The sequence below is a fragment of the Geotrypetes seraphini genome, chromosome 2, assembly GCF_902459505.1.
Source record: "Geotrypetes seraphini chromosome 2, aGeoSer1.1, whole genome shotgun sequence".
NCBI lineage: Eukaryota > Metazoa > Chordata > Amphibia > Gymnophiona > Dermophiidae > Geotrypetes > Geotrypetes seraphini.
In genome coordinates, this window is record NC_047085.1 from 22,039,812 (window position 1) to 22,063,840 (window position 24,029).

At 47.6% G+C, this 24,029-nt stretch overlaps 1 protein-coding gene across 16 annotated transcripts in view; it reads left to right on the forward strand.

Annotated features, from left to right (window-relative positions):
• PTK2 (protein tyrosine kinase 2) overlaps positions 1–24,029 on the forward strand; it is a 779,173-nt gene that overhangs the window by 144,626 nt on the left and 610,518 nt on the right. For all 16 annotated transcript variants that reach the window (XR_004538103.1, XM_033930844.1, XM_033930848.1 and 13 more), the window contains one exon: positions 4,472–4,638. Coding sequence is in view for 15 of the 16 variants with exons in the window: in XM_033930844.1 (XP_033786735.1) it covers positions 4,472–4,638 (167 nt within the window). In the remaining variant the exon portion in view is untranslated. The remainder of the gene's footprint in view (positions 1–4,471; positions 4,639–24,029) is intronic.

Genomic DNA, 24,029 nt, shown 5'->3' on the forward strand with positions numbered 1-24,029 from the left:
CGAAATTCCTACGCTTCCGCTCCTACACCGTTAACACAAACGGTTCCTCATCCCCCGCCTGGAAGCCGAAATGTGGAGTCCCGCAAGGCTCACCCCCTTCTCCTATTCTTTTCAACATCTACATGTCCTCTCTGAAACTCCTTCATCTATCCCCCCTAGAAACTCTCTACTCCTATGCCGACGACATCCTCATCCTCCTTGAAACCGACGCGAACCTCTCGAACCTCGCTGACAACATCTCCACATGTATTACGAACCTCCAATCCTGGGCCCAATCTGTTCAAATGAAACTGAATGAGTCCAAAACCAAACTACTTTGGATCGGCCCAATTTCAGACCATTTACCCACCTCCATCCCTCTACCTTCCGGCCCCACTCTTCAGCTTGAGTTTTCAAGCAAAGTCCTAGGCATCACCTTAGACTCCTCTCTCTCCTTCAACGATCACCTCAACTCCCTGGTAAAAAAATGCTTCTTTAGCCTCCATATGTTAAGAAAAGTAAGATCCTGCTTCCATCATTCTCATTTCGCAATCCTCGTCCAATCCACCATCCTCTCTAGACTAGACTACTGCAACTCCATCCTTATAAGCCTAACTAAGAAAAACCTCCATAGACTTCAGCTAATTCAGAACGCCGCTGCCAAGCTTATTTTCGCAAAAGGCAAGTTCGATCACGTTTCCCCACTCCTCTCCAAGCTTCACTGGCTCCCAGTATACTCCAGAGTCCTCCATAAATGTGCCTGCTTAGCCTTCAAGATTCTACATGGCGTCCTTCCTCCCGTTATCCCACTCTTCTGGAATTCCTCAAACCCGCTCTCTTCTAGACCCTCCCAAAAACTGAAACTATCCTTCCCATCTATAAAAGGTATATTCCGCGCAGGAAAACTTGGAACATCCCTCCCCTTTAGAACCACGGAACTCTGGAACAGCCTCTCATCCCCGCTCAGAAATTCTAGCTCCTTCCAATCCTTCCGTAAACGCTTGAAAACTTGGCTCTTCTCAAAAATCTAATCTCCTCCCGTTCTCTGGTTCCCTGCCCCTCTCTATCTTCTCAGTCCCTCTCCTATATCCCTTCTTTGTAATTTCCTTTCCTCCTAACCTCTGTAAACCGCGCCGAGCTCTGCGCATGCGGAGATGGTGCGGTATACAAACCTAATGTTTAGTTTAGTTTAGTTTATTACCTCCGACCTCTGGTTCTTTCCATCGTAAGGGAGGGATACTCTCTTCAGTTCCATCAAGTTCCTCCGGAACATCCTCCAAGAGAGTATCCTTCCTCCTCTGCCCAGACCGCCCTTCTTCTTCAAGAAGCTCAGGCTTTGCTGCAGCTCCAGGCTGTCGAGCCGGTTCCTTTGGCTCAACAGAACAAGGGTTTTTACTCCCGGTACTTCCTTGTTCCGAAGAAGATAGGCGATCTGCATCCTATTTTGGATCTCAGAGTGCTCAACAAATATCTGATCAAAGAAAAGTTTCGCATGCTGACCCTGGCATCTTTGTATCCACTCCTCGAGCAGAATGACTGATTATGCTCTCTGGATCTCAAGGAGGCCTACACTCACATTCCCATTCATCCAGCCTCCCGTCAATACCTCAGATTTCGGGTGGGACATCTTCATCTTCAATAACGAGTGCTCCCTTTCGGCCTGGCATCGTCACCCAGAGTCTTAACCAAGTGTCTGATTGTGGTGGCCACAGCGCTCAGGAACCATGGTCTTCAGGTGTTTCCTTACCTGGACGACTGGCTCATAAAGGATTCCACGTCTCAGGGAGTTGTCCTGGCGACTCGGTGCACTATCTGGTTCCTGCAGAGTCTGGGGTTCGAGATCAACTTTCCAAAATCACATCTGCAACCTTCCCAGACTCTTCCCTTCATCGGAGCTGTTCTGGATACTATCCAACTCAGAGCGTTCCTCCCTCCACAACGTCTGGAAGCTCTTCTCCGTCTTTGTCATTCAGTGTCCTCTAGCCCGTCCGTCTCGGCGAGACTCATGATGGTTCTTCTGGGCTACATGGCCTCTACAGTACACGTGACTCCTTTTGCCAGACTTCACCTCAGAATTCCTCAGTGGACCCTGGTATCTCAATGGACGCAGGTTTCCGACACTCTGACTCGACATATCCAGGTCACTCCTGCTCTGACACAGTCTGTTCGCTGGTGGATGCTCTCATCCAATCTATCCAGAGGCTTATTGTTTCACACGCCTCCCCATCAGAAAGTTCTCACGACCGACTCTTCGACTTACACTTGGGGGGCTCCTCTGGATGGTCTCCGTACTCAAGGCTATTGGACCAGTACAGACCGCCAGGGCCACATCAATCTCCTGGAACTCAGGGCGATTTTCAATGCTCTCAATGCTTTTCAATATCTGCTTTATGACCGTGTAGTCCTCATTCGCACGGACAACCAAGTCGCCATGTATTATGTCAACAAGCAGGGAGGCACGGGATCGGCCTCCCTCTGTCAGGAAGCTCTGAAAGTTTGGGAATGGGCAATTCGCCACAACACCTTCCTCAAAGCTGTCTACATTCAGGGGGCGGACAATGCCTTAGCGGACAACTTGAGTCGTCTTCTGCAGCCTCACGAGTGGACTCTCCATTCCACGCCCCTTCATCACATTTTCTCTCTGTGGGGAACGCCTCAGATAGACCTCTTTGCATCCCCCCACAACTTCAAACTGCCTCAGTTCTGCTCCAGGATCTACACTCCTCATCGCCTTAAGGCAGATGCTTTTCTTCTGGACTGGACGAATCTCTTTCTATATGCGTTTCCTCCATTTCCTCTCATTCAAAAGACTCAAGTCAAGCTGAAGTCCGACCATGCCACCATGAATCTGCTCCTCGGTGGCCCAGAGAACCTTGGTACTTCCTTCTACTTCAACTCAACAGCAGGGAGCCCTTCCTTCTACCAGTGTTTCCATAGCTGCTTACACAGAGTCAAGGATCTCTACTTCATCTCAACCTGCAGTCTCTCCACCTGACAGCTTCGTTCCTCTCAACGTAACTCAATCTGTAACATTTCTAATCATTGTAAACCGCATAGAATTTCACGGTCCTGCAGTATATAAACTGTTATTATTATTATTATGACTGCTACCTGGTCCTCAGTTCATACATTCATTTCTCACTACTGTCTGGAGTCTTTGAGGGAGCTACTTAATACAGGCATCATATGTCATTTGTTTGTGTTGTTTTTTTTTTTTTTAATTCTTTATTCATTTTAAAACTGACAAACAAGTGATTAATATTAAAACATTACATTACTAAAAAAAAAATATACAGCACTTGACATTCTTATACATATAATCCAAACATTATATATTATACATATGTTTGTGTTTAAAATTAACCCTGTGATCTTGTGGCAGTACCTGTTAAAGCAGTGGTCTCAAATTCGTGGCCCGCCTGGCACTATTTTGAGGCCCTCGGTATGTTTATCCTAATCACATAAGTAAAATAAAACAGTTTCTTGATCATATGTCTCTTTAGATAAAAGTTTTCAATATTGTTATTAAGACTTGGCCAAAAGGAAAGATTTATAAACTATAAGGAGTTTTATCTCAATCAAAATTGTCATTTCTTTAATAAGACATTAATATTTTTTCTGAGGCCCTTCAAGTACCTACAAATCCAAAATGTGGCCCTGCAAAGGGTTTGAGTTTGAGACCACTGTGATAAAGGCAAGCAAGCAACTATATATTATTTTTTTTAAAAATGTATCAGTAGCTAATTTCTGTGAAATCTCTAACTGTATGTAAAGAAAAGGGGATATAATTATGACTTATCAAAACTAAGTATGCTATGAGTCATGAATCCAGTGTCTTCAGGAGCAGAAAAGTAGGATGTGTAGAATGTCGGGATTCTTTCTATGTGTCCTACTTTTCTGCTGCTTGTGTTTGCATACCCGTGTCTTGAGTTCATTTTTAAATCTAGTGCATTCATTTTATTAAATATTATGGTTCATAGTCGAAAACGCGCAGGACAATTGAGCGCCGACAATACCGAGCAGACAATCGCGCGCAGGACATCAGTGCGCAGGACTTAAACTTAATTTTAAAGTGCTCTGAGGGGGGGTTTGGGGAGGGAGCCCCTGCAGTTAAGTTAGTAATATTTGCGCTGCTGTTGGATGGGGGTGTTGGGAGGGGGAACCCCCATTATAGAGGGAAGAGGCGTTTTTCCCTTTTTTTAGGGAAAAATGTCAATTTCCTCTGTAATGGGGGGGGGTTCCCCCCACACCGTCCCAATGGCAGCGGCAACAGTACTAACTTAAGTGTGTGGGGGAGTCCCCCCCCCCCCTCGGAGCACTTTAAAATTAAGTTTAAGTCCAGCACGCTGATGTCCTGTGCATGATTGATCGTATTGTCAGTGCTCAGTTGTCTCGCGCGCTTTTGTCCCATCACCGCAATTATAGTGGTATAAAGATTTTAAATGTCATACAATTTTTTTTATAATAAAACTCTTTTTAAAAAATATTTTAGGGTATAATTCAGAAGATAGTAGATAGCCACAAAGTGAAGAATGTGGCTTGTTATGGGTTGCGTCTCAGTCATCTCTCTTCGGAGGAGATTTATTGGCTGCACATGGACATGGGCGTATCGCATGTGAGGGAGAAATACGAACTAGGTCATCCAGCAGAGGAATGGAAGTAAGATGAGAAATGTTATTACCTTTTTGCTTTGTTGATGTTGCCTCTCCCACTTTGCAGCAAAATCCTTGTTTTAGTGTAACTGCTTAACAATGCGCTATCAAAACCGAAACTGATCAAATACGGTGTCCCGCAGGGGGCTCTGTTATTCCCTATTCAATCTCTACTTTAGGCCAGTCCTAGACATAGCCTGCAAATACCAAATACATATTTACTCCTTTGCAGATGACATCCAACTATACCTATCGCTAGGAGAAAACCGCGATGCCAGATTGCAAAACTCCTAAAATGCCTCTCAAATCAAAAACTGAATGACCGGTACAACAAATTGCAACTAAACACCTCTAAAATGGAACTCCTTTGGATCCATAAAGAACCCTGCGATCGTTATGCTGGGACTCGACTACCTTAACTGCAAAGAACAAGCATGCAGCCTAGGAATACTCCTTGATTCTAACCTGTCGTTTTCCAACCATATCTCTCAGGTGGTATCTTCTTCATTTTACTACCTACATCAACTACAAAAAATAAGAAACTCCTTCTCTGAGTCTGACTTCACCCAACTACTCTATGCCTTAGTCTTTTCCCACATGAACTACCGCAACATCCTTTTCAATGGTCTCGTGGCGAACAACATACGACGTCTCAGTGTGTACAAAACGGGGCAATTGGACTTCTAAAAAACCTCCTTGCCCATGACCCTGTCTCTCAGGCTCTATTGTCGGCTCATTGGCTGCTCGTGGCCAAACGTGCCTTCAAGGGCTTGATGCTAGCATTCAAATCTTGCATGACATGGCACCAGTCTACGTAATAGCAAAGCTTCCTCCTTACATGCCAAACATGTCCCTCCGCTCCCAGGATGAAATATGTTTCAAAACTCCTGGTCGTGGTGCTGTAACCACCAAATGATGTTCCTACTTCCACTTCATACCAAGCAACTGCAATCAACTACCCCTGCAGATCAGATCCCTTGAAGGACTTTTCAGCTTTAAGAAAGCAACAAAAACATACCTCTTCACCTAACTCCCCTGCCCATGACCGATGGATTACAAATCTAAATCCCAGTACGTATCACATTAGAAAAAACTGGTATTGAAACATCTTCTACTCTAGCTATGGTAAATTTAACCTGTAATTGTACATTATGTATATTGGTATTAGATCCCTAATGTATGTCTAGTTAGGATAAAAACTTATATTGAAAAATTTACACTGTTATGGATAACTATGGCAAATTGTAACCTGTGAACTCTATATTATCCCAGGACAAACAGGCAGGTATACTCACAAGTGGGTGACGTCATCCAACGGAGCCCTGATGCGGACGCCTCACAAGCAGACTTGCTTGAAGAAACTCGAAGTTTCGAGTCGCCCGTACCACGCATGCGCGATTGCCTTCCCGCCCAGCGCAAGTGCGTCTCCTCAGTTCTTACTTTTCCGCGGAGCCGAGAAGTCCGTCTTCGACTCTATGCATGAAGTATTTTCACTTGTGCCTTCTTTTGTCCGCGGTTTTGTGTTGTTTTTACTCAGTCGCTGGTTTTCGTCTTTCTTTTATTCTTTTCAAAAAAAAAATTTCTTCCGATCGTTTGACTGGGCAGGCCATGAGGCCGCAGCCCTGCAGCTTCAATCTTGTGGCGGCACTTTTTCAGCCTATGTCCCGGCCTGCAACCGGTTTTAAAAAGTGTTCCAAGTGCCAGCGTGCGATTTCCCTGACGGACCCTCATCGGTGTCTCGGGCCTCAAGATCTCCCGAAATCGTGCCGGCCTTGCTCAACACTTAAGTCTCGTGCTTTCAAGCGTCGTTGCATCCTGTGGGAGCAGCTTTTCTGCATGGAGTCTTTGATGGAGCTTTCGTCATCGAGGGGTGCTTCACCCTCGACATCATCCAATGTAGAGAATGACACGGGGAAAAAATCTATCCCCGTCACTGCACCGTCCCCGGCCCACCATCCTCTGCACAGCCCCGTCACCGCCGTTCCCTTCACCGCCATCCCTTTCACCGCCACTGCCATCCCATTCACTGCCCCATCACCGTCCCCGTCTAGCACCCATCTTCCCTCCACTCCCCCATAGTCTGGCATCTGTCTTCTTCCCTTCCAGCGTCTTCTCCCCACTCTGCCTTCCACATTTCCTTTCAGGGTCTGTTCCTCTCTACCCTCTTTCAATGTCTGTTCTATTCCTTTCCATCACCACCCTTCCCTCCCTCCTTTACCATCTGTTCCTTTCTACCACCCTTCTTTCATATCTTCTATCAGTCCCCCCCCATCACTAGCAGTCTCTCTTCTCCCTTACCATGAGCAAATAGAACTTCTGAAAATTGTATTGCTGAGGCGTTATTTCTAGTACGCCTTTTTTTCCAGATGTATAAGGACATCAATTTTATAATTCTTACTGTCTGCTCTGATTTCATTCACAATTTGGTTTGTGTTTTGTACCTGAGGATTCCATGAGGCATTTAACCTTTTCCTGTCTCTTCTGTGATTTCAAGTTGATTCCTTCAATAATGGAGTCTCAAGGCAGTAGCAGTTTTCTATTTTGGGCTCTTTTGACATTGTTTAAGGGATTTCTTGTACATTTGGTGCTGGTCTTCTTTGATGAGGTCACTTCAGAATCTATTTCCAAGGAAGAGAAACTTTTTCCCTTTCACCCCCTCCTTCCTTGTGTGAGCCGGAACACGCGGTCCCCGCAAGCAAGTAATTTTATATCATTTTCATTCTATTCATTCATAGAAATTAAAGTCTAGATAATGCCAGTCACATAACAAAACATGATTTTACAAAAATAATTCCCTGCACAGTCAAGCCTGCAAGGATTACTAGATGTCTTTCAGCAGCTCCCCTCCCTCCCTCCCCCTTACCTTTGTGGCCAAGTCAAAATGATCTACCAACAATAAAATTTTAAAAACACAAAGCACGCTGTACGCAGAGAAAATGTTAATTATCATTTATATTCCGCGGGTTTTCAAAGAGGTCAAGGCAGATGACTTTATGCAATGTCACCTCAATAACAACTATGCAAAAATAGACAAATATTCCCCCTCCCTTTTTACTAAACTGCGATAGCGGTTTTTAGCGCAGGGAGCTGCGCTGAATGCCCCACGCTGCTCTCGACGCTCATAGGTTCTCTGCGCTAAAAACCGCTATTGCGTTTTAGTAAAAGGGGGCCATAGTGCAAAATATAGACAGCAGATATAAATTCTCAAAATGGACACATTTTGATCACTAAGTTGAAAATAAAATCATTTTTCCTATCTTTTTGTCTGGTGATTTCATGAGTCTCTGGTCCTTCTTCTTTCTTCTCCTGCCCCCCCCCCTCTTTCTTTCTCTCTCCCCCTGGCTCCCCTCTTTATTTCTGCCTTTCTTTCTCTCTCCCCCTGGCCTCCCTCTTTATTTCTGCCTTTATTTCTCTCTCCCCCTGGCCTCCCTCTTTATTTCTCTCTCCCCCTGGCCCTCCTCTTTCTTTCTGCCTTTCTTTCTCTCCCCCTTGACCCCCTCTTTATTTCTGCCTTTCTTTCTCTCTCCCTCTGGCCTCCCTCTTTATTTATGTCTTTCTTTCTCTCTTCCCCTGGCCTCCCTCTTTATTTCTCTCTCCCCCTGGCCCTCCTCTTTCTTTCTGCCTTTCTTTCTCTCCCTCTTGACCCCCTCTTTATTTCTGCCTTTCTTTCTCTCTCCCCTTGGTCCCCCTCTTTCTTTCTGCCTTTCTTTCTCTCTCTCCTTGACCCCTCTTTATTTCTGCCTTTCTTTCTCTCTCCCCCTGGCCCCCCCTCTTTATTTTTTCCTTTCTTTCTCTCTCCCCCTAGCCCCCACAAAGCCATCGTGCCAATTTCTCCACTTCCATGATTCTTTCCCTACCCTCACCCCCAAGCCAGCAGCCGATTTCTCCCTGCTCCTTCCCCGATGTCCTGATGTCCTGAACTTCATCGGGAGCAGCATTCACAATTCACTGCTGTTGCCCGCTTCAGGCCTTCCTCTCTGTCGGGTCCTGTCTTCTTGAAAACAGGAAGTAGGCAGGACCCGGCAGAGAACAAGGCCTGAAGCCGGCAACAGCAGCGAATTGTAAACGCTGCTGCTGCCCGAAGAAGGTAATGGAGCACCGAGGCAGACCGCTTCTCCCCCCTCCCAGCTGAACCCCCGCTGACCCTCCTATTCCCCCCCCCCGTGAACCTTTCCGATCCTCCCAGCGAGAGCAGCAAACCTCCTTCGCGGCTTTCTCCTCCCTCTGCCGCGTCACTGATGACGTCAGTGATGCGGCAGAGGGAGGAGAAAGCCGATGCTACTGGAGGGAGGTTTGCTGCTTTCGCTGGGAGGGTCGGAAAGGTTCACTTGGGGAGGAGAGATAGGAGGGTCAGCGGGGGTTCGGCTGGGAGGGGGAAGAAGCGGTCTGCCTCGGTGCTCCAAGGCCTGGCGCCATTACCTTTTTCGCCCCTCCCGCCCCCCCCTTGGTACGCTACTGCTCTCCAGCTCTCCTTAGTTTGCCGGTTTTCTTTTTCGGCGACCGGCACGCTTTCAAAGAGCCGCGCATGCGCGGCTGCTCAAAGTTCAATCTTCTGCTCTGCTTCAACTTCCTGTTTCCGGTTGGGTCAGAGCAGAAGATTGAATACTGAGCAGCCGCGCGTGCCGGTCGCCGAAAAAGAAAGCCGGCAAACTAAGGTGAGGTGGAGAGAGGAAGCTGGTTAAACGATCGAGCCAGCGTGCGAGTGGGGGCTGCGGGGACCGCACGATCCTTTATGCCTCACTGCGGTGACAAGACCATTCACCGCTCCACGGGGCGGTGATGGCCTTGTCCCCGTCCCCACAGAGGCTGCTAATTTTCATTCCTCGTTTTTGGCGGGTTACCCGCGGCTAAACGCGGTAGCCGCGGGTAAACCACCACCGTGTCATTCTCTAATCCAATGCTCTCCAGCTTACACAGCTTCTGCTCCGAACCTCATCAAAACTGCCTCGTTTGTACCGGCTATGTCTTCGATGCCTGCTGCAGTGCCTTCCTTTGTCTGTTCAGGTCAGATAGCACAGCAGCCCATTCCCCTGGTGGTGCTTAAAGTGCCCCAAGGCTTCTAAGTCCAAGCACTCTCACACTGCCTCGAGGGAGCACGAAGCCCGTGCAGGTGGTTCCGTTGGAGACACAGATCCATTCTTGCCGGCTTCATTCCAGACCTTATTAGAGAAGCAATTTATTCAGCTCTTTACCACCATGGGGCCGAAGCTTCTATCACAAATCTAGCCTGGGCATTCGGAGGTCTCCCACAAGGTCGAGCCGCCTTCTGTGCCTCAGTCGCATGCACACTCTCTGCAGGGAGCAGAGTCTCTGCGAGTGTCTGGTTTGGCATCTCGGCATGCATCGCAAGGAGCAGAGTCTTTGCCCATGCCTCCGTTGGAACCCTTACACTCATTGCAAGGAGCAGAGTCTTTGCGAGTGCCTCGAGGTTCTTCCACTCAGCCTCCTCTGCTTCGTTCCACAGCCTCCAGCCCTATCCTGGCCAAATCAAAAGCCGTCAAAACAGCAGTCAGGGAGGCTAAATTCCTCATGGAGGAGTCTCTAGCAAAGAACATCCAGAAGGAAGATAAATCCTTCTTCAGGTATATCAGTGATAGAAGAAAAAACTCAGGCGGGATTGTACGTCTTAGGAAACCAGACGGAGACTATGTGGAAAAGGATTCGGAAAAAGCCCAACTATTAAATGAATACTTCTGCTCAGTCTTCACCCGAGAAGCGCCAGGGCTCGGCCCTCAGCTACAGACAAGGGTTGGCTCAGTTGACCCGTTTAGTAACTTTGAGTTTACGCCCAGCAGTGTCTACGGTGAGCTGTCAAAGCTCAAGGTTAACAAAGCAATGGGGCCGGACAACCTGCACCCCAGGGTGCTTAGGGAGCTGAGTGATGTCTTGGCGGAGCCACTGTCCGCGCTCTTCAACCTCTCCCTTAGTACAGGCAGCGTCCCGTTGGACTGGAGGACGGCTAACGTCATTCCACTCCACAAGAAAGGCTCAAAGATGGAGACAGCAAACTACAGACCAGTGAGTCTAACATCGATAGTGAGCAAACTAATGGAAACTCTAATCAAACACCAATTAGATAAGATCCTGGATGAGGAGAATCTACGGGATCCCCGACATCATGGATTTACTAAGGGGAGATCCTGCCAATCCAACCTGATCAGCTTCTTTGACTGGGTAACGGGGAAGCTGGATATAGGGGAGTCCCTGGACATCGTGTACCTGGACTTTAGCAAAGCATTCGATAGCGTACCACACCGCAGGTTACTGAGCAAGATGAGTTCTATAGGATTAGGTAACACATTGACGAAATGGGTTGGGAGCTGGCTTGGAGGTAGGCTCCAAAGGGTGGTGGTGAACGGCACCCCCTCCGAAATGACAGAGGTGATTAGTGGAGTACCACAGGGCTCAGTCTTGGGCCCAATCCTATTCAACATCTTTATAAGAGACTTGGCAGAAGGGCTTCGAGGTAAAGTAACATTATTCGCCGATGACGCCAAACTGAGTAATGTAGTGGGCAAATGCACAACAGACGAAGATTCAGTGCCCGACAACATGATGCATGACCTACTCCTACTGGAGCGATGGTCTAGGACATGGCAACTCAACTTCAATGCCAAAAAATGCAAAGTTATGCACCTGGGCAGCCAGAATCCATGCAAGTCTTATACCCTTAATGGCAAGATCCTAGCAAAAACGGTAGCAGAACGAGACTTGGGGGTAATCGTCAGTGAGGACATGAAGTCTGCCAATCAAGTGGAGCAGGCTTCGTCCAAGGCAAGACAAATCATGGGCTGCATACGAAGGGGTTTCGTCAGTCGTAAGGCGGAAGTCATTATGCCATTGTATAGATCCATGGTGAGGCCCCACCTGGAATACTGTGTGCAATTCTGGAGGCCGCATTATCGCAAGGATGTGCTGAGACTGGAGTCGGTGCAAAGAATGGCCACCCGGATGGTCTCGGGACTCAAGGATCTACCATACGAAAAACGGCTTGACAAATTACAGCTATACTCGCTCGAGGAGCGCAGAGAGAGGGGGGACATGATCGAGACGTTCAAGTATCTTACGGGCCGCATCGAGGCGGAGGAAGATATCTTCTTTTTCAAGGGTCCCACGACAACACGAGGGCATCCGTTGAAAATCAGGGGCGGGAAACTACGAGGTGACACCAGGAAATTCTTTTTCACTGAAAGAGTGGTTGATCGCTGGAATAGTCTTCCACTACAGGTGATTGAGGCCAGCAGCGTGCCTGATTTTAAGGCCAAATGGGATCGGCACATGGGATCTCTTCACAGGGCAAAGGTAGGGGAGGGACATTAAGGTGGGCAGACTAGATGGGCCGTGGGCCCTTATCTGCCGTCTATTTCTATGTTTCTATGTTTCTATCCATTCTCTGGGGGCTTTGACAGGGACACGCTCTCCTCGATTGTTGAGGCCTGCTTTGAGGCACAGCTCGCATCATAGATCAAGGCATTCTTCGAAGTATTCATCCAGGCATGCCTCGCCTCATCAGAAGCAGCCTTTTCTTCAATATTCCCCACCAACTGCTTCGACCATTCCGCTTCCGGATCTCGAAGACCCGGTAGGTTCCTTTTCTCCATCCAGATCTCCTTCTTCACTGGAGCAAGCTGCCTCGACATCCTCGAGTCCCTCTCGAGGCCAGGCTTTGGCAGATCAGCTGTCTTTTTCATCTTTTCTGCGTCAGATGGCAGTTGACTTAGATATTCAACTTGACACTGGATCTAAGTTTTCCAAGGAGTATCTCGAGACCATGCATCTCCCTCAACCTCCGGCTGAATCCCTCAAGCTTCCTCTTCACAAGCTTTTGGATCAAACCTTTGTCTGCTGTCTGGAAACTCCTTATTATCCCAGGACAAGCAGGCAGGTATTCTCACTAATGGGTGACGTGATCCAACGGAGCCCCGATGCGGACGCTTCTTTGAAGAAAAACTCAAAGTTTCGAGTCGTCCGCACCGCGCATGCGCGAGTGCCTTCCCGCCCAGGCCAGGGCGCGTCTCCTCAGTTCTTACTTTTCCGTGGAGCCGAGAAGTCCGTCTTCGACTCTCTGCGCGAAGTTTTCTTCACTTGTGCCTTCTAAGTCCGCGGTTTTGATTTTATTTGATCTTAATCGCTGATTTTCGTCGTTTTATTTTTATTTTTTTAAATTTCATTGTTCCGTTTGACCGGGCAGGCCATGTGGCCGCAGCCCCGCGGCTTCAATCTTGCGGCGGAGCTTTTTCGTCCTATGTCCCGGCCTATCACTGGTTTTAAAAAGTGTGACAAGTGCCAGCGTGCGATTTCGCTAACGGACCCTCATCGATGCTGTGTTCGGTGTCTCGGGCCTGAACATCTTCCGAAATCGTGCCGGCCTTGCTCCACACTCACTGCACGTGCTTTCAAGCGCCGTTGCGTGGGAATCGCTGTTCATGGAGTCCTCGACGGAACAATCGACCACAAAGGGACCTTCGCCTTCGACATCATCCGCAACTCCACAGCCTACCACCTCTGCGGCGCCGAGTCTCATCAAGCCCGCCTCGTTTGTCCCTGCTCAGACTCCGGCGCCTGCTGCGATGCCTTCCTCAACCTCCTCAGGTCAGGTAGCCCAGCAGCACAATCCCCCAGTAGTGTTAAAAGTGCCCAAGGCGAAGTCCAAGCACTCACACACTGCTCCAAGGGAGCGCGAGGCCCGTGCAGGTGGTCCCATTTCAGATGCGGATCCATCCTTGCTGGCCTCGTTCCAGACCATGCTATAGAAGCAATTCATCGAGCTCTTTACCACGATGGGGCCTCAGCTTCTTTCCCAAATCCAGCCTGGGCACGTGGAGGCCTCCCGCGAGGTCGAGCCCCCTCAGCGGGGAACACACTCTCAAAAGGGAGCAGAGTCTCTGCGAGTGTCTGGTCTAGCAACAATGCATGCATCGCAAGGAGCAGAGTCTTTGCCCATGCCTCCATTGGAACCGATGCACTCGATGCAAGGAGCAGAGTCTTTGCGAGTGCTGCCGTTGGAATCAGTTCACTCAATGCAAGGAGCAGTCTTTGCGAGTGCTGCCGTTGGAATCAGTTCACTCGATGTAAGGAGCAGAGCCTTTGCGAGTGCCTCCATTGGAGCCGATTCACTCGATGCAAGGAGCAGGGTCTTTGCGAGTGCCTCCATTGGAACCGATCACCCCGAAGGGGTTCGAGCCTCTACGGCAACCACCCCTGCTTCGATCGACCGCTTCCAGCCCCATCCACTACCTGGGGGCTTCAACGAAGACCTACTCGCCTCGCCCATCGAGGCCGACCTCTCAACACAGTCCGCATCACCGATCGAGGCACTTGTCCAGGCAGGCCTCGCCTCATCGGAAGCAAGCATACCTGGAGTATTCGCCACCGACTGCTACTCCTCCACCGATGCCAGAGCTCGAGGACACAATGGGATCTCTCTCACCTTCTCGATCCCTGTCCCCAGTGGATCTGGAGGCCTCGACCTCATCAAGCCCGCCCCGGGGCCCTGCAACAGCCGACCAATTGTCCTTCTCCTCGTTCCTCCGACAGATGGCTGATGACATGGACATCCCCCTGGATACAGGGTCCAAATTCTCGAAAGAATACCTCGAGACTATGCACCTCCCTCAACCACCTGCGGAGTTCCTCAAGCTTCCCTTACACAAGCTGCTGGACCAGACCTTCGCACAGTGCCTCGAGACACCTTATTCGATCCCCGCAGTGCCAAGTAAATTAGACACCAGATACCGCACTGTCCATCTTAAGGGGTTCGACGGCTCGCAGCTCTCCCACCAATCCCTCTTGGTGGAGTCCTCACTGAAGCGGTCCCATCCCTCCCAGGTCTACGCCTCCGTCCCACCGGGTAGAGAGGGAAAGACCATGGACCGGTTCGGCAGGAGAGTTTACCAGAACTCCATGATGGCTTTTAGAGTTCTGAATTACAACTTCCACTTCACAACATATTTAGAATTTCTTTTGTCCGTACTCCAGAAGTTTATGCCCTACGTGGATCCTAGGGCTCAGTTCGAGTACCAGGAGGCGCTGGCCTCGTTATCCCAACTCCGGGTACAGCTTATGCAATCCTCCTACAATGAATTCGAGCTTGCGGCTCGGGCTGCAGCATGTTCGGTGGCTATGCGCCGGCTGGCATGGCTGCGGACCATCGACATGGACCCCAACTTCCAGGACAGGCTTGCCAATGTTCCATGCACCGGCTCCGACCTCTTTGATGAGTCCATCGAGGCGGTAACCAAGAAGCTCTCGAACCATGAGAAGTCCATCCTGCGTCCGAAGCCTAGGCCGGTTCCTCCTCGTCAATCACGCCCACCGTTGATTTACCAACGGCATTACCCCCTGAAACAGGCTCCCCCCATCCGACAGCCTGTGAAGAGGCAGCACCCGCAGAAACATCAGCAAAAGCATCTCAAAGAGGGCATAACCTCTGTCGTTCTGCCATTTTCAGTGATTCCACCTATCTGAGGTCGTATCCATCATTTTTTCCATCGATGGATGACTATCACCACCAACCTCTGGGTCCTCTCCATCGTCAAGGAGGGATACTCCCTTCAATTCAACCAGGTTCCTCTGGAACATCCTCCGGAACATCCTCCAAGAGAGTATCCTTCCAACTTGACACAGATCGCCCTTCTTCTTCAGGAAGCCCAGGCCTTGCTGCAGCTTGGGGCTGTCGAGCCGGTCCCTCGGGACCAACAGAACAAGAGGTTTTACTCCCAGTACTTCGTTGTTCCGAAGAAGACGGGCGATCTGCGACCCATCTTGGACCTCAGGGTGCTCAACAAATTTCTGGTCAAAGAAAAGTTTTGCATGTTGACCCTGGCATCCCTGTACCCCCTCATCGAGCAGAACGATTGGTTATGCTCTTTGGATCTGAAGGAGGCCTACATTCACATCCCCATTCATCCGGCCTCCCGCCAATTTCTCAGATTCCGGGTGGGAAATCTTCATCTGCAATACCGAGTGCTTCCCTTCGGCCTGGCCTCATCCCCCACAGTCTTCACCAAGTGCCTGGTAGTGGTAACTGCTGCACTCAGTTACCACGGCCTCCAGGTGTTTCCTTACCTGGACGACTGGCTCATCAAGGATTCCACGTCTCAAGGAGTTGCCCTCATGACTCAGAAGACAATTTGGTTACTACAACATCTGGGATTCGAGATAAACTTCCCAAAATCCCATCTACAGCCTTCCCAGACTCTTCCCTTCATCGGGGCGATTCTGGATACTACCAAGCTCCGAGCATTCCTCCCTCCCCCACGCATGGAGGCTCTGCTTCATCTCTGCCAGTCAGTGTCCTCTCACCCGTCCATCCCGGCGAGACAGATGATGGTCCTGCTAGGCCACATGGCCTCTACAGTACATGTGATTCCGTTTGCCAGACTTCACCTCAGGACTCCTCAGTGGACCTTGGCGTCTCAGTGGTCCCAGTCGTCCGATCCTCTGACTCAACACATCCAGGTCACTCCTGCTCTGCAACAGTCTCTTCGCTGGTGGATGCTATCATCCAATCTCTCCAGAGGTTTGTTGTTCCAAACCCCCCGCCATCAGAAAGTCCTCACGACTGACTCGTCGACTTATGCCTGGGGGCTCATCTGGATGGCCTCCGCACCCAGGGTCACTGGACCAGCATGGACCGCCAGTGCCACATCGATCTCCTGGAACTCAGGGTGATCTTAAAAGCTCTCCAGACCTTTCAACATCTCCTTCGCGACCAGGTTGTCCTCATTCACACAGACAACCAGGTCGCCATGTACTATGTGAACAAGCAGGGAGGCACGGGATTGTCCTCCCTCTGCCAGGAAGCTCTGAAGTTGTGGAATTGGGCGACTCGCAACAACACCTTCCTCAGAGCGGTCTACATTCAGGGGGCGGACAATGCCTTAGCAGACAGCTTGAGCCATCTGCAACCTCACAAGTGGATTCTCAACTCCACGCCCCTTCATCACATCTTCTCCCTGTGGGGAACGCCTCAGATAGACCTCTTTGCAGCCCCCCACAACTTCAAACTGCCTCACTTCTGCTCCAGGATCTACACCCCTCAGCACCTCGAGGCAGATGCATTCCTCCTGGACTGGACGAATCGCTTTCTATATGCGTTTCCTCCATTTCCTCTCATTCAAAAGACTCTGGTCAAGCTGAAGTCGAACCATGCTACCATGATCCTGATTGCTCCACGGTGGCCCAGGCAACCTTGGTACTCCCTTCTACTCCAACTCAGCAGCAGGGAGCCATACCTTCTGCCAGTTTTTCCATCTCTGCTTACACAGCATCAGGGATCTCTGCTTCACACCAACCTGAAGTCTCTACACCTGACAGCTTGGTTCCTCTCAACATAACCCCTCTACAGTTTTCCCAACCTGTTAGGGACATCCTGGAAGCTTCACGGAAGCCCGCTACTAGACAATGTTACCACCAGAAATGGACTAGATTCTTTGTTTAGTGTGTCTCTCAGTGCCAGGAGCCTCAACACTCCTCCTTGTCTTCGGTTTTGGACTATCTTTTGCATCTGTCTCATTCTGGCCTCAAGTCTTCCTCGATACGAGTCCATCTCAGTGCAATCGCTGCTTTCCATCAGCCTCTTCAAGGGAAACCTCTATCTGCTCATCTTGTGGTTTCCAGATTCATGAAAGAACTGTTCCATGTCAATCCTCCCCTCAAACCGCCTCCAGTGGTTTGGGATCTCCCCCGATCCAGCAGGAGGACATCTTCACTTAAAAAAGCCAGCGCACAGCACCTACATTGCCCAGCCAGATCGGGCCGGCGTGGGAGCCCTGCTCCGCCCCCCCCGATCCAGCAGGAGGACATCTTCACTTAAAAAAGCCAGCGCGGAACACCTACGCCCCAAAGACCGCTCCACCGGATCTCCTACCGACTACCAACACAAGGTAAGGAGCGTGAAACCCGCTCCTCCCTCCTCCCAGCACGGGAAAAACCACACCACTCAAACCCTACACAGTCCTACTATAACATATTCACAATCTTCTGCAAATGTATTATTAACAAAGACAGAAAACCTACTTGGACAGATAACCAACAAAAAAAAAAAAAATAAAATCAATACCAGTATAACTTCAACAACCAGCAAACATGAAGCTCCTATCAATCCTACTGATATATTTGCTATGTAATAACATTAAAAATGTTATATCACTCCATCCAAAGCCTCACTCAGCTCACGAACCTGACACACCCATTAGGCACCTAATTAACCAACAGGTAGAAAGAGTAAATCATATTAAAATAATCACAAGTAACAATAGACCCCGCCGTATCTTCAAAAAAAGACCAAGAGAGATAAAACTCATCAAAAACAATACACCCACCACACCTATCACAACTACCTCCATTCCCTGCGCCTACCTCAACACTAGATCAGTAAGGAACAAAGCTTTCTTAATCAAAGACTGGATCGAATGCAAGAAGCTAGCCTGCCTCTTTCTAACGGAAACATGGTTACTGTCCGAAGAGGATCCAATACTAAATGACCTAATACCAGATAACTACAAAATCCACATGTTAAATCGTGAAGACCGTAGAGGGGGAGGACTAGCAGTCATTCACAAGGAAGAATTCGAACTTAAATTAGTAGACTCCAAGATAACCAACCAACTGGAAACACTAGCATGCAAAATTAGCAACAAAGACCTAGAAGAATACCTCTCCTGTATCCTATTTTATGTACCGCCAAAATGCTGGTCAAAGGCCAGAGAAGACCTCTATGAATTCATCCTACATAACTCAATCACTCCGTCTTACAATATTATAGCAGGAGACGTAAACCTACACTTAGAAAATGAGGACAATCCTAACGCAAAAGAGTTTAAAAACTTCCTATCCTCACTCAACTTCATTCCCCCTTCATCCACACAAACCCATGAAAAAGGTCACCAGCTAGATTTAGTAACTATGTCCTCTAAAGAAATCCTAAACCCCGCTATTTCCATATCGAATGGCATCTGGATCCACGACATCTGGTCCGACCATTTCACCTATTACTTCAATTTAATCTGGAACCAACTAAAAGAAAAAACTCACCCAAAGATAAGAAAAGAACATCTCACAAGGGGCCACATTAACCCAGAGGAATACTGGGCCCACTACGAAGCGCTCGAGGAAACAAACGAAGAGGGTGAATTCTGGGAACAGTGGTCAAAAACAAGCACATCCATCTTAGACAAAATAGCTCCTAAACGAAACAGAACAAACCGCTCAAATAAATATAACAACTGGTTCGACTCCGAATTACTAAAAATGAAACAATCAATACGACGACTAGAAAGGATCTGGAACAAATCAGACGATATATCCGACAGGAACAATTGGAGATCAAACATAAAGGAATACAAACAACTGATAAAAGAAAAAAGGAAAACATTCTACTCATCCATAATACACATATCCAATACAAGTCCAAAAGGAACTAACACTCCTGAATTGTTCAATCTAGTAAAAAATTTATTTGACACCACACGCCACAGTCAATCCCCGCACGACAAAAAACTTCCAACAGCAGACGATCTAGCACAACACTTCGACTCAAAAATTGTGAACCTAAGGAACAACTGCCCAACAAACAACACAGATGAACAGCAAATAGCCAACATACACGAAAATGAAACACCAGCTGACATGTTTTGGAACTCCTTTCAGGACCTAGAATGGAATAACTTCATAAAACTCTATAACAAATACACTAAATCAAACTGCATCCTAGACCCCTGTCCTCCCAACATAATGAAAGCAGCCCCTTTAGACTTTAAAATAACACTATGGACTCACATGTCCAATAATTTAAAAAACAGAAAATTCCTATCAAAAAATGGTCACATCATAATCACCCCAATTCCAAAAAACCATAAACTACCCCTAACATCAGCAACTAACTATAGACCAGTAGCATCCATCCCATTTTTCGTAAAAATAATGGAAGGTTTGGTACAAACCCAATTGATGAACTACCTGGATCAGTTCTCGTTGCTACATGAAACCCAGTCAGGCTTCAGACCGATGTTTAGTACGGAGACGGTGATTGCAGCGATCCTAGATTACATACGAAACTTATTCAGCAAGGGCCACAAAGCTTTAGTCATGCAATTCGACATGAGCTCAGCCTTTGACTTGGTGGATCACAAAAAATTACTACAATGCTTAGACGCAATCGGCATCGGAGGCGAGGTGCTGGACTGGTTTCGAGGATTCCTTACGACCCGCACCTATCAAGTGCGTTTCAATTGTAACCTCTCCAAAATATGGAGAAACCCATCAGGCGTACCACAGGGGTCCCCACTATCCCCACTCCTCTTCAACGTCTACATAGCTTCACTGGGTACGCAGCTGACACAGCGAGGCGTAAAAGTATTTAGTTATGCAGACGACTACACAATCATTATCCCGTTTACCACCTCGCCCTCCGAAGTCACCCCCACAGCAACTGAAGCGCTAAACATGATGGAACAATGGACCACAGATTTCAAGCTAAAGCTCAATGCAGAGAAAACTAAATTCTTTATAGCCTCGCCACACGTACATAACACGACAAAATCACTACACATTAACAATCTTAACTACCCTATTCAACCAACAATGAAGATTCTAGGAGTAATACTAGACCAAGGTCTAACCATGAAAGACCATATAGACTCCCTAATCAAAAGAGGGTTTTTCACTCTCTGGAAACTTAGGTCCATTAAGGCGTACTTCCACACTTCAGCCTTCAGAATTCTAGTGCAATCCCTAATACTAAGCCACCTAGATTATTGCAACATCACCCATCTGACAATCCCCCAGAAGCAAATGCAAAGACTACAACTGATACAAAACGCAGCAGTCAGGATGATTCTCGGGTTGAAGAAGTCCGACCATATAACCCCTTCCTACAGACTCCTACACTGGCTGCCGATGAAGGCACGCACGAAGTTCAAGCTAGGATGTCTCTGCTTCAAGGTATTAAACGGTCTAGCCCCTAAATATATTACAGACCTCTTCTCATTCCCAACCAACAGACATAAAAGAAAAACACACCTGAAATTTATCTCCCCTCCGGCTAGAGGGTGTAAATATAAGAGATACCATCAACAACTGCTATCGTACCAGGCAGCCACATGGGGTAAAGACTTAGAAAAACTAATTGCTCACACAAACAACTATGGCGAATTCAGGAAACACCTAAAAACCTACCTGTTCTTGAAATACCTAGGTAACGAACCAGAACATCAGCCCCCCTCATAATACCATCACATACCCGACCCTGTAAATTGTAAACCCCAACCCTAATCACTAACCATGAACACACCATTCAATTCACACAAACTGTTGTTAATATTATTAATGTTGGAATTACCAGATGTACAATGCTATAGCCTTTAATTCGCTGTATGTACAGTTTCTCTTTATTGTATTTACAGTTTCTCTTTATTGTAAACCACTTCTCTATATTGTAAACCGCCTAGAAGTCGCAAGATTGTTGGCGGTATATAAGAATAAAGTTATTATTATTATTATTATTATTATAATGTTGTTCTTTCACAACTTATGAAGCCTCCATTTGAACCTCTTCACAAGGCTCACCTGAAGTATCTCACTTGGAAAGTGGTGTTTCTCATTGGCCTCACTTGTGCCCAAAGAGTCAATGAGCTACAAGCCTTGGTTGCGGGCTCACCTTTTACAGTATTCCATCATGACAAAGTGGTTCTCCGCACGCACCTGAAATTCCTGCCTAAAGTTGTCTCAGAATTTCATCTCAACCAATCCATTGTGCTTCCAGTGTTCTTTACGAAGCCACATTCTCACCCTGGAGAATCTGCCCTGCATACTCTGAACTGTAAGCGTGCTTTAGCCTTCTACCTAGAATGCACCAAACCTCACAGATCTGCTCCTCAACTTTTCATCTCCTTTGATCTGAACAAGTTGGGACGTCCTGTTTCTAAGCGCACCATCTCTAACTGGATGGTGGCTTGCATCTCATTCTGCTATGCCCAGGCTGGATTTCCCCTTGACAGAAAAATCACAGCCCATAAGGTCAGAGCGATGGCAGCTTCTGTAGCCTTCCTCAGATCAACGCCAATTGAGGAGATTTGTAAAGCTGCCACTTGGTCCTCAGTTCATACCATCACTTCTCATTATTGTCTGGATACTTTCTCCAGACGGGATGGACAGTTTGGCCAAACAGTATTGCAAATTTTATTTTCCTAAGTTGCCAACTCTCCCACCATCCCACTTTGGTTAGCTTGGAGATCACCCACTTGTGAGAATACCTGCCTGCTTGTCCTGGGATAAAGCACAGTTACTTATCGTAACAGTTGTTATCCAGGGACAGCAGGCAGCTATTCTCACATCCCACCCACCTCCCTGGGTTGACTTCTCTGCTAGCTATCTGAACTGAGGAGACGCGCCCTGCGCTGGGCGGGAAGGCACTCGCGCATGCGCGGTGCGGGCAATTTGAAACTTCGAGTTTCTTCAAGCAAGTCTGCTTGTGAGGCGTCCGCATCGGGGCTCCGTTGGATGACGTCACCCACTTGTGAGAATAGCTGCCTGCTGTCCCTGGATAACAACTGTTATGGTAAGTAACTGTGCTTTATGTTTACTGGTATTAGACCCCCTAGTAAGTATAGAATTAGGACACAATCTTGTATTGTAAAATTCTACTGTTAACTGTCATATTGTAACCTGTTAACTGTATTTAATATATGTTTAATCTGTAACCAGTGGTTCCCAAACCTGTCCTGGGGGCTTCCCAGCCAGTCAGGTTTTCAAGATATTCAGAATGAATATTCATGAGAGAGATTTTCCCCCCCCCCCCTAAAAGTTTATTGAGATAATGCAGAAAGATACATAACCATGAACAAGGCAAACAATCACCCTAACACTCACAGCCCTCCACCCCACCAAAAGTCATACTGGGATTCTTCAGTACAAGACAAAACAGTCCAGAGCAGAACATGACCCCCATCCACATTCATGAGAGAGATTTACAAGCAGTGGAGGCAGTGCATGCAAATCTCTCTCATGAATATTCAATATGGATATCCTAAAAACCTGACTGGCTGGGAAGCCCCCAGGACAGGTTCGGGAACCACTGCTGTAACCCGTTCTGAGCTCCTTGGGAAAACGGGATAAAAAACAAAATAAATCTGAGAATGATATGACTAAAAAGCTGGACAGTTGGAATATACGGTATAATGTAGTTACTATATTGTAGCTGTTCTCCTAGGTTTGAAGGAAAATTTCAAAAGATGTTACCGTATATACTCAAATATAAACTTTCTCCTAAAAAAGGGGGAGAAAGAGCCAATTTTGTAAGTCACTAAACATAATAAAAAGATCTGTGATGCATATATCCCAAAGTTAAACATATTCACAAGGCCCCTGCATAGGAAAACACAACTGCAGGCAACCACAAACTTAAATAAATGTAGACAAAAATTAAGATATAGAAACAGCACTTTACACTTTGGAAAATAAAAAGAAAGCAATGTAAATTTACTGTAAAATTGCATTTTCCTTAGCAACACACATCTACCAGCAGGCAGAGATAGAGAAACTGATTAACAGGTGGTCCTATTGACTGGCACTCCTCCTGTATCTCCAGTATGCTCTATCTCCCAGCATGCAATGGTCGCTATTCGAATAGCTCCTGGATTCTGGCTATGACTGGAACTTTATTTTCTCCTGTTGAGGTTTCTCTTCAGTGAGACTGCCATTCTGTTTCTCCTGTTGAGGTTTTTCTTCAGTGAGCTGGCAATGCTATTTCTCCTGTTGAGATTTTCTCTTCTGTGAGACAGGGGTGTCCGGCTGAATGGTGCCGGCTTTAGGGGTTACACCTGGGCCCCCCCAGGTCCCTGCCTCACCCTCCCTCCATTGCTAGAGGGTCTGACTGGGTCTCAATTTTTTCTTCTTTCCCCTCTCTGTTAAAAAAAAAAAAAAAGGAGACCACAGTTGTTACATTCTGCTCTGTTAGTGCTGCACATCCAGCTCTAACTGGCTTCAACCGGCCCTAACAACAAGCTTGTGAATATGTATGTGTTTTTTACTGTTTGAACTTCAGGTTCTGTTTGGGAGTTTTAGTACTGTGGATTTGGTACGTTTAAGGAATGGATATTTTATTGAAGCTAAGTTTTATGACTAGAAATCCGTTGAGGGAGCCGGGACTTTCCCGCCCTTTGCATGCACGCGCTTGGTTTCCTTGTTGGTTACAGCGCGGCAGTAGTGGTGCGATTTCATGCTCGCACTTGTTCTCCTCGTTGGGTTTCAGTGCAGCAATAGTAGTTCTGTTTATTCCGAGGCTCTTTTTCATCGGTGTTTGTCAGGGCCATGTGCAGCTGATTGTGCAGGTGCTGGTTTATAGCAGCGCGCATGAGATGGGACATGTTTTTTTCCAGCGCTGTGGGAAGCACCACA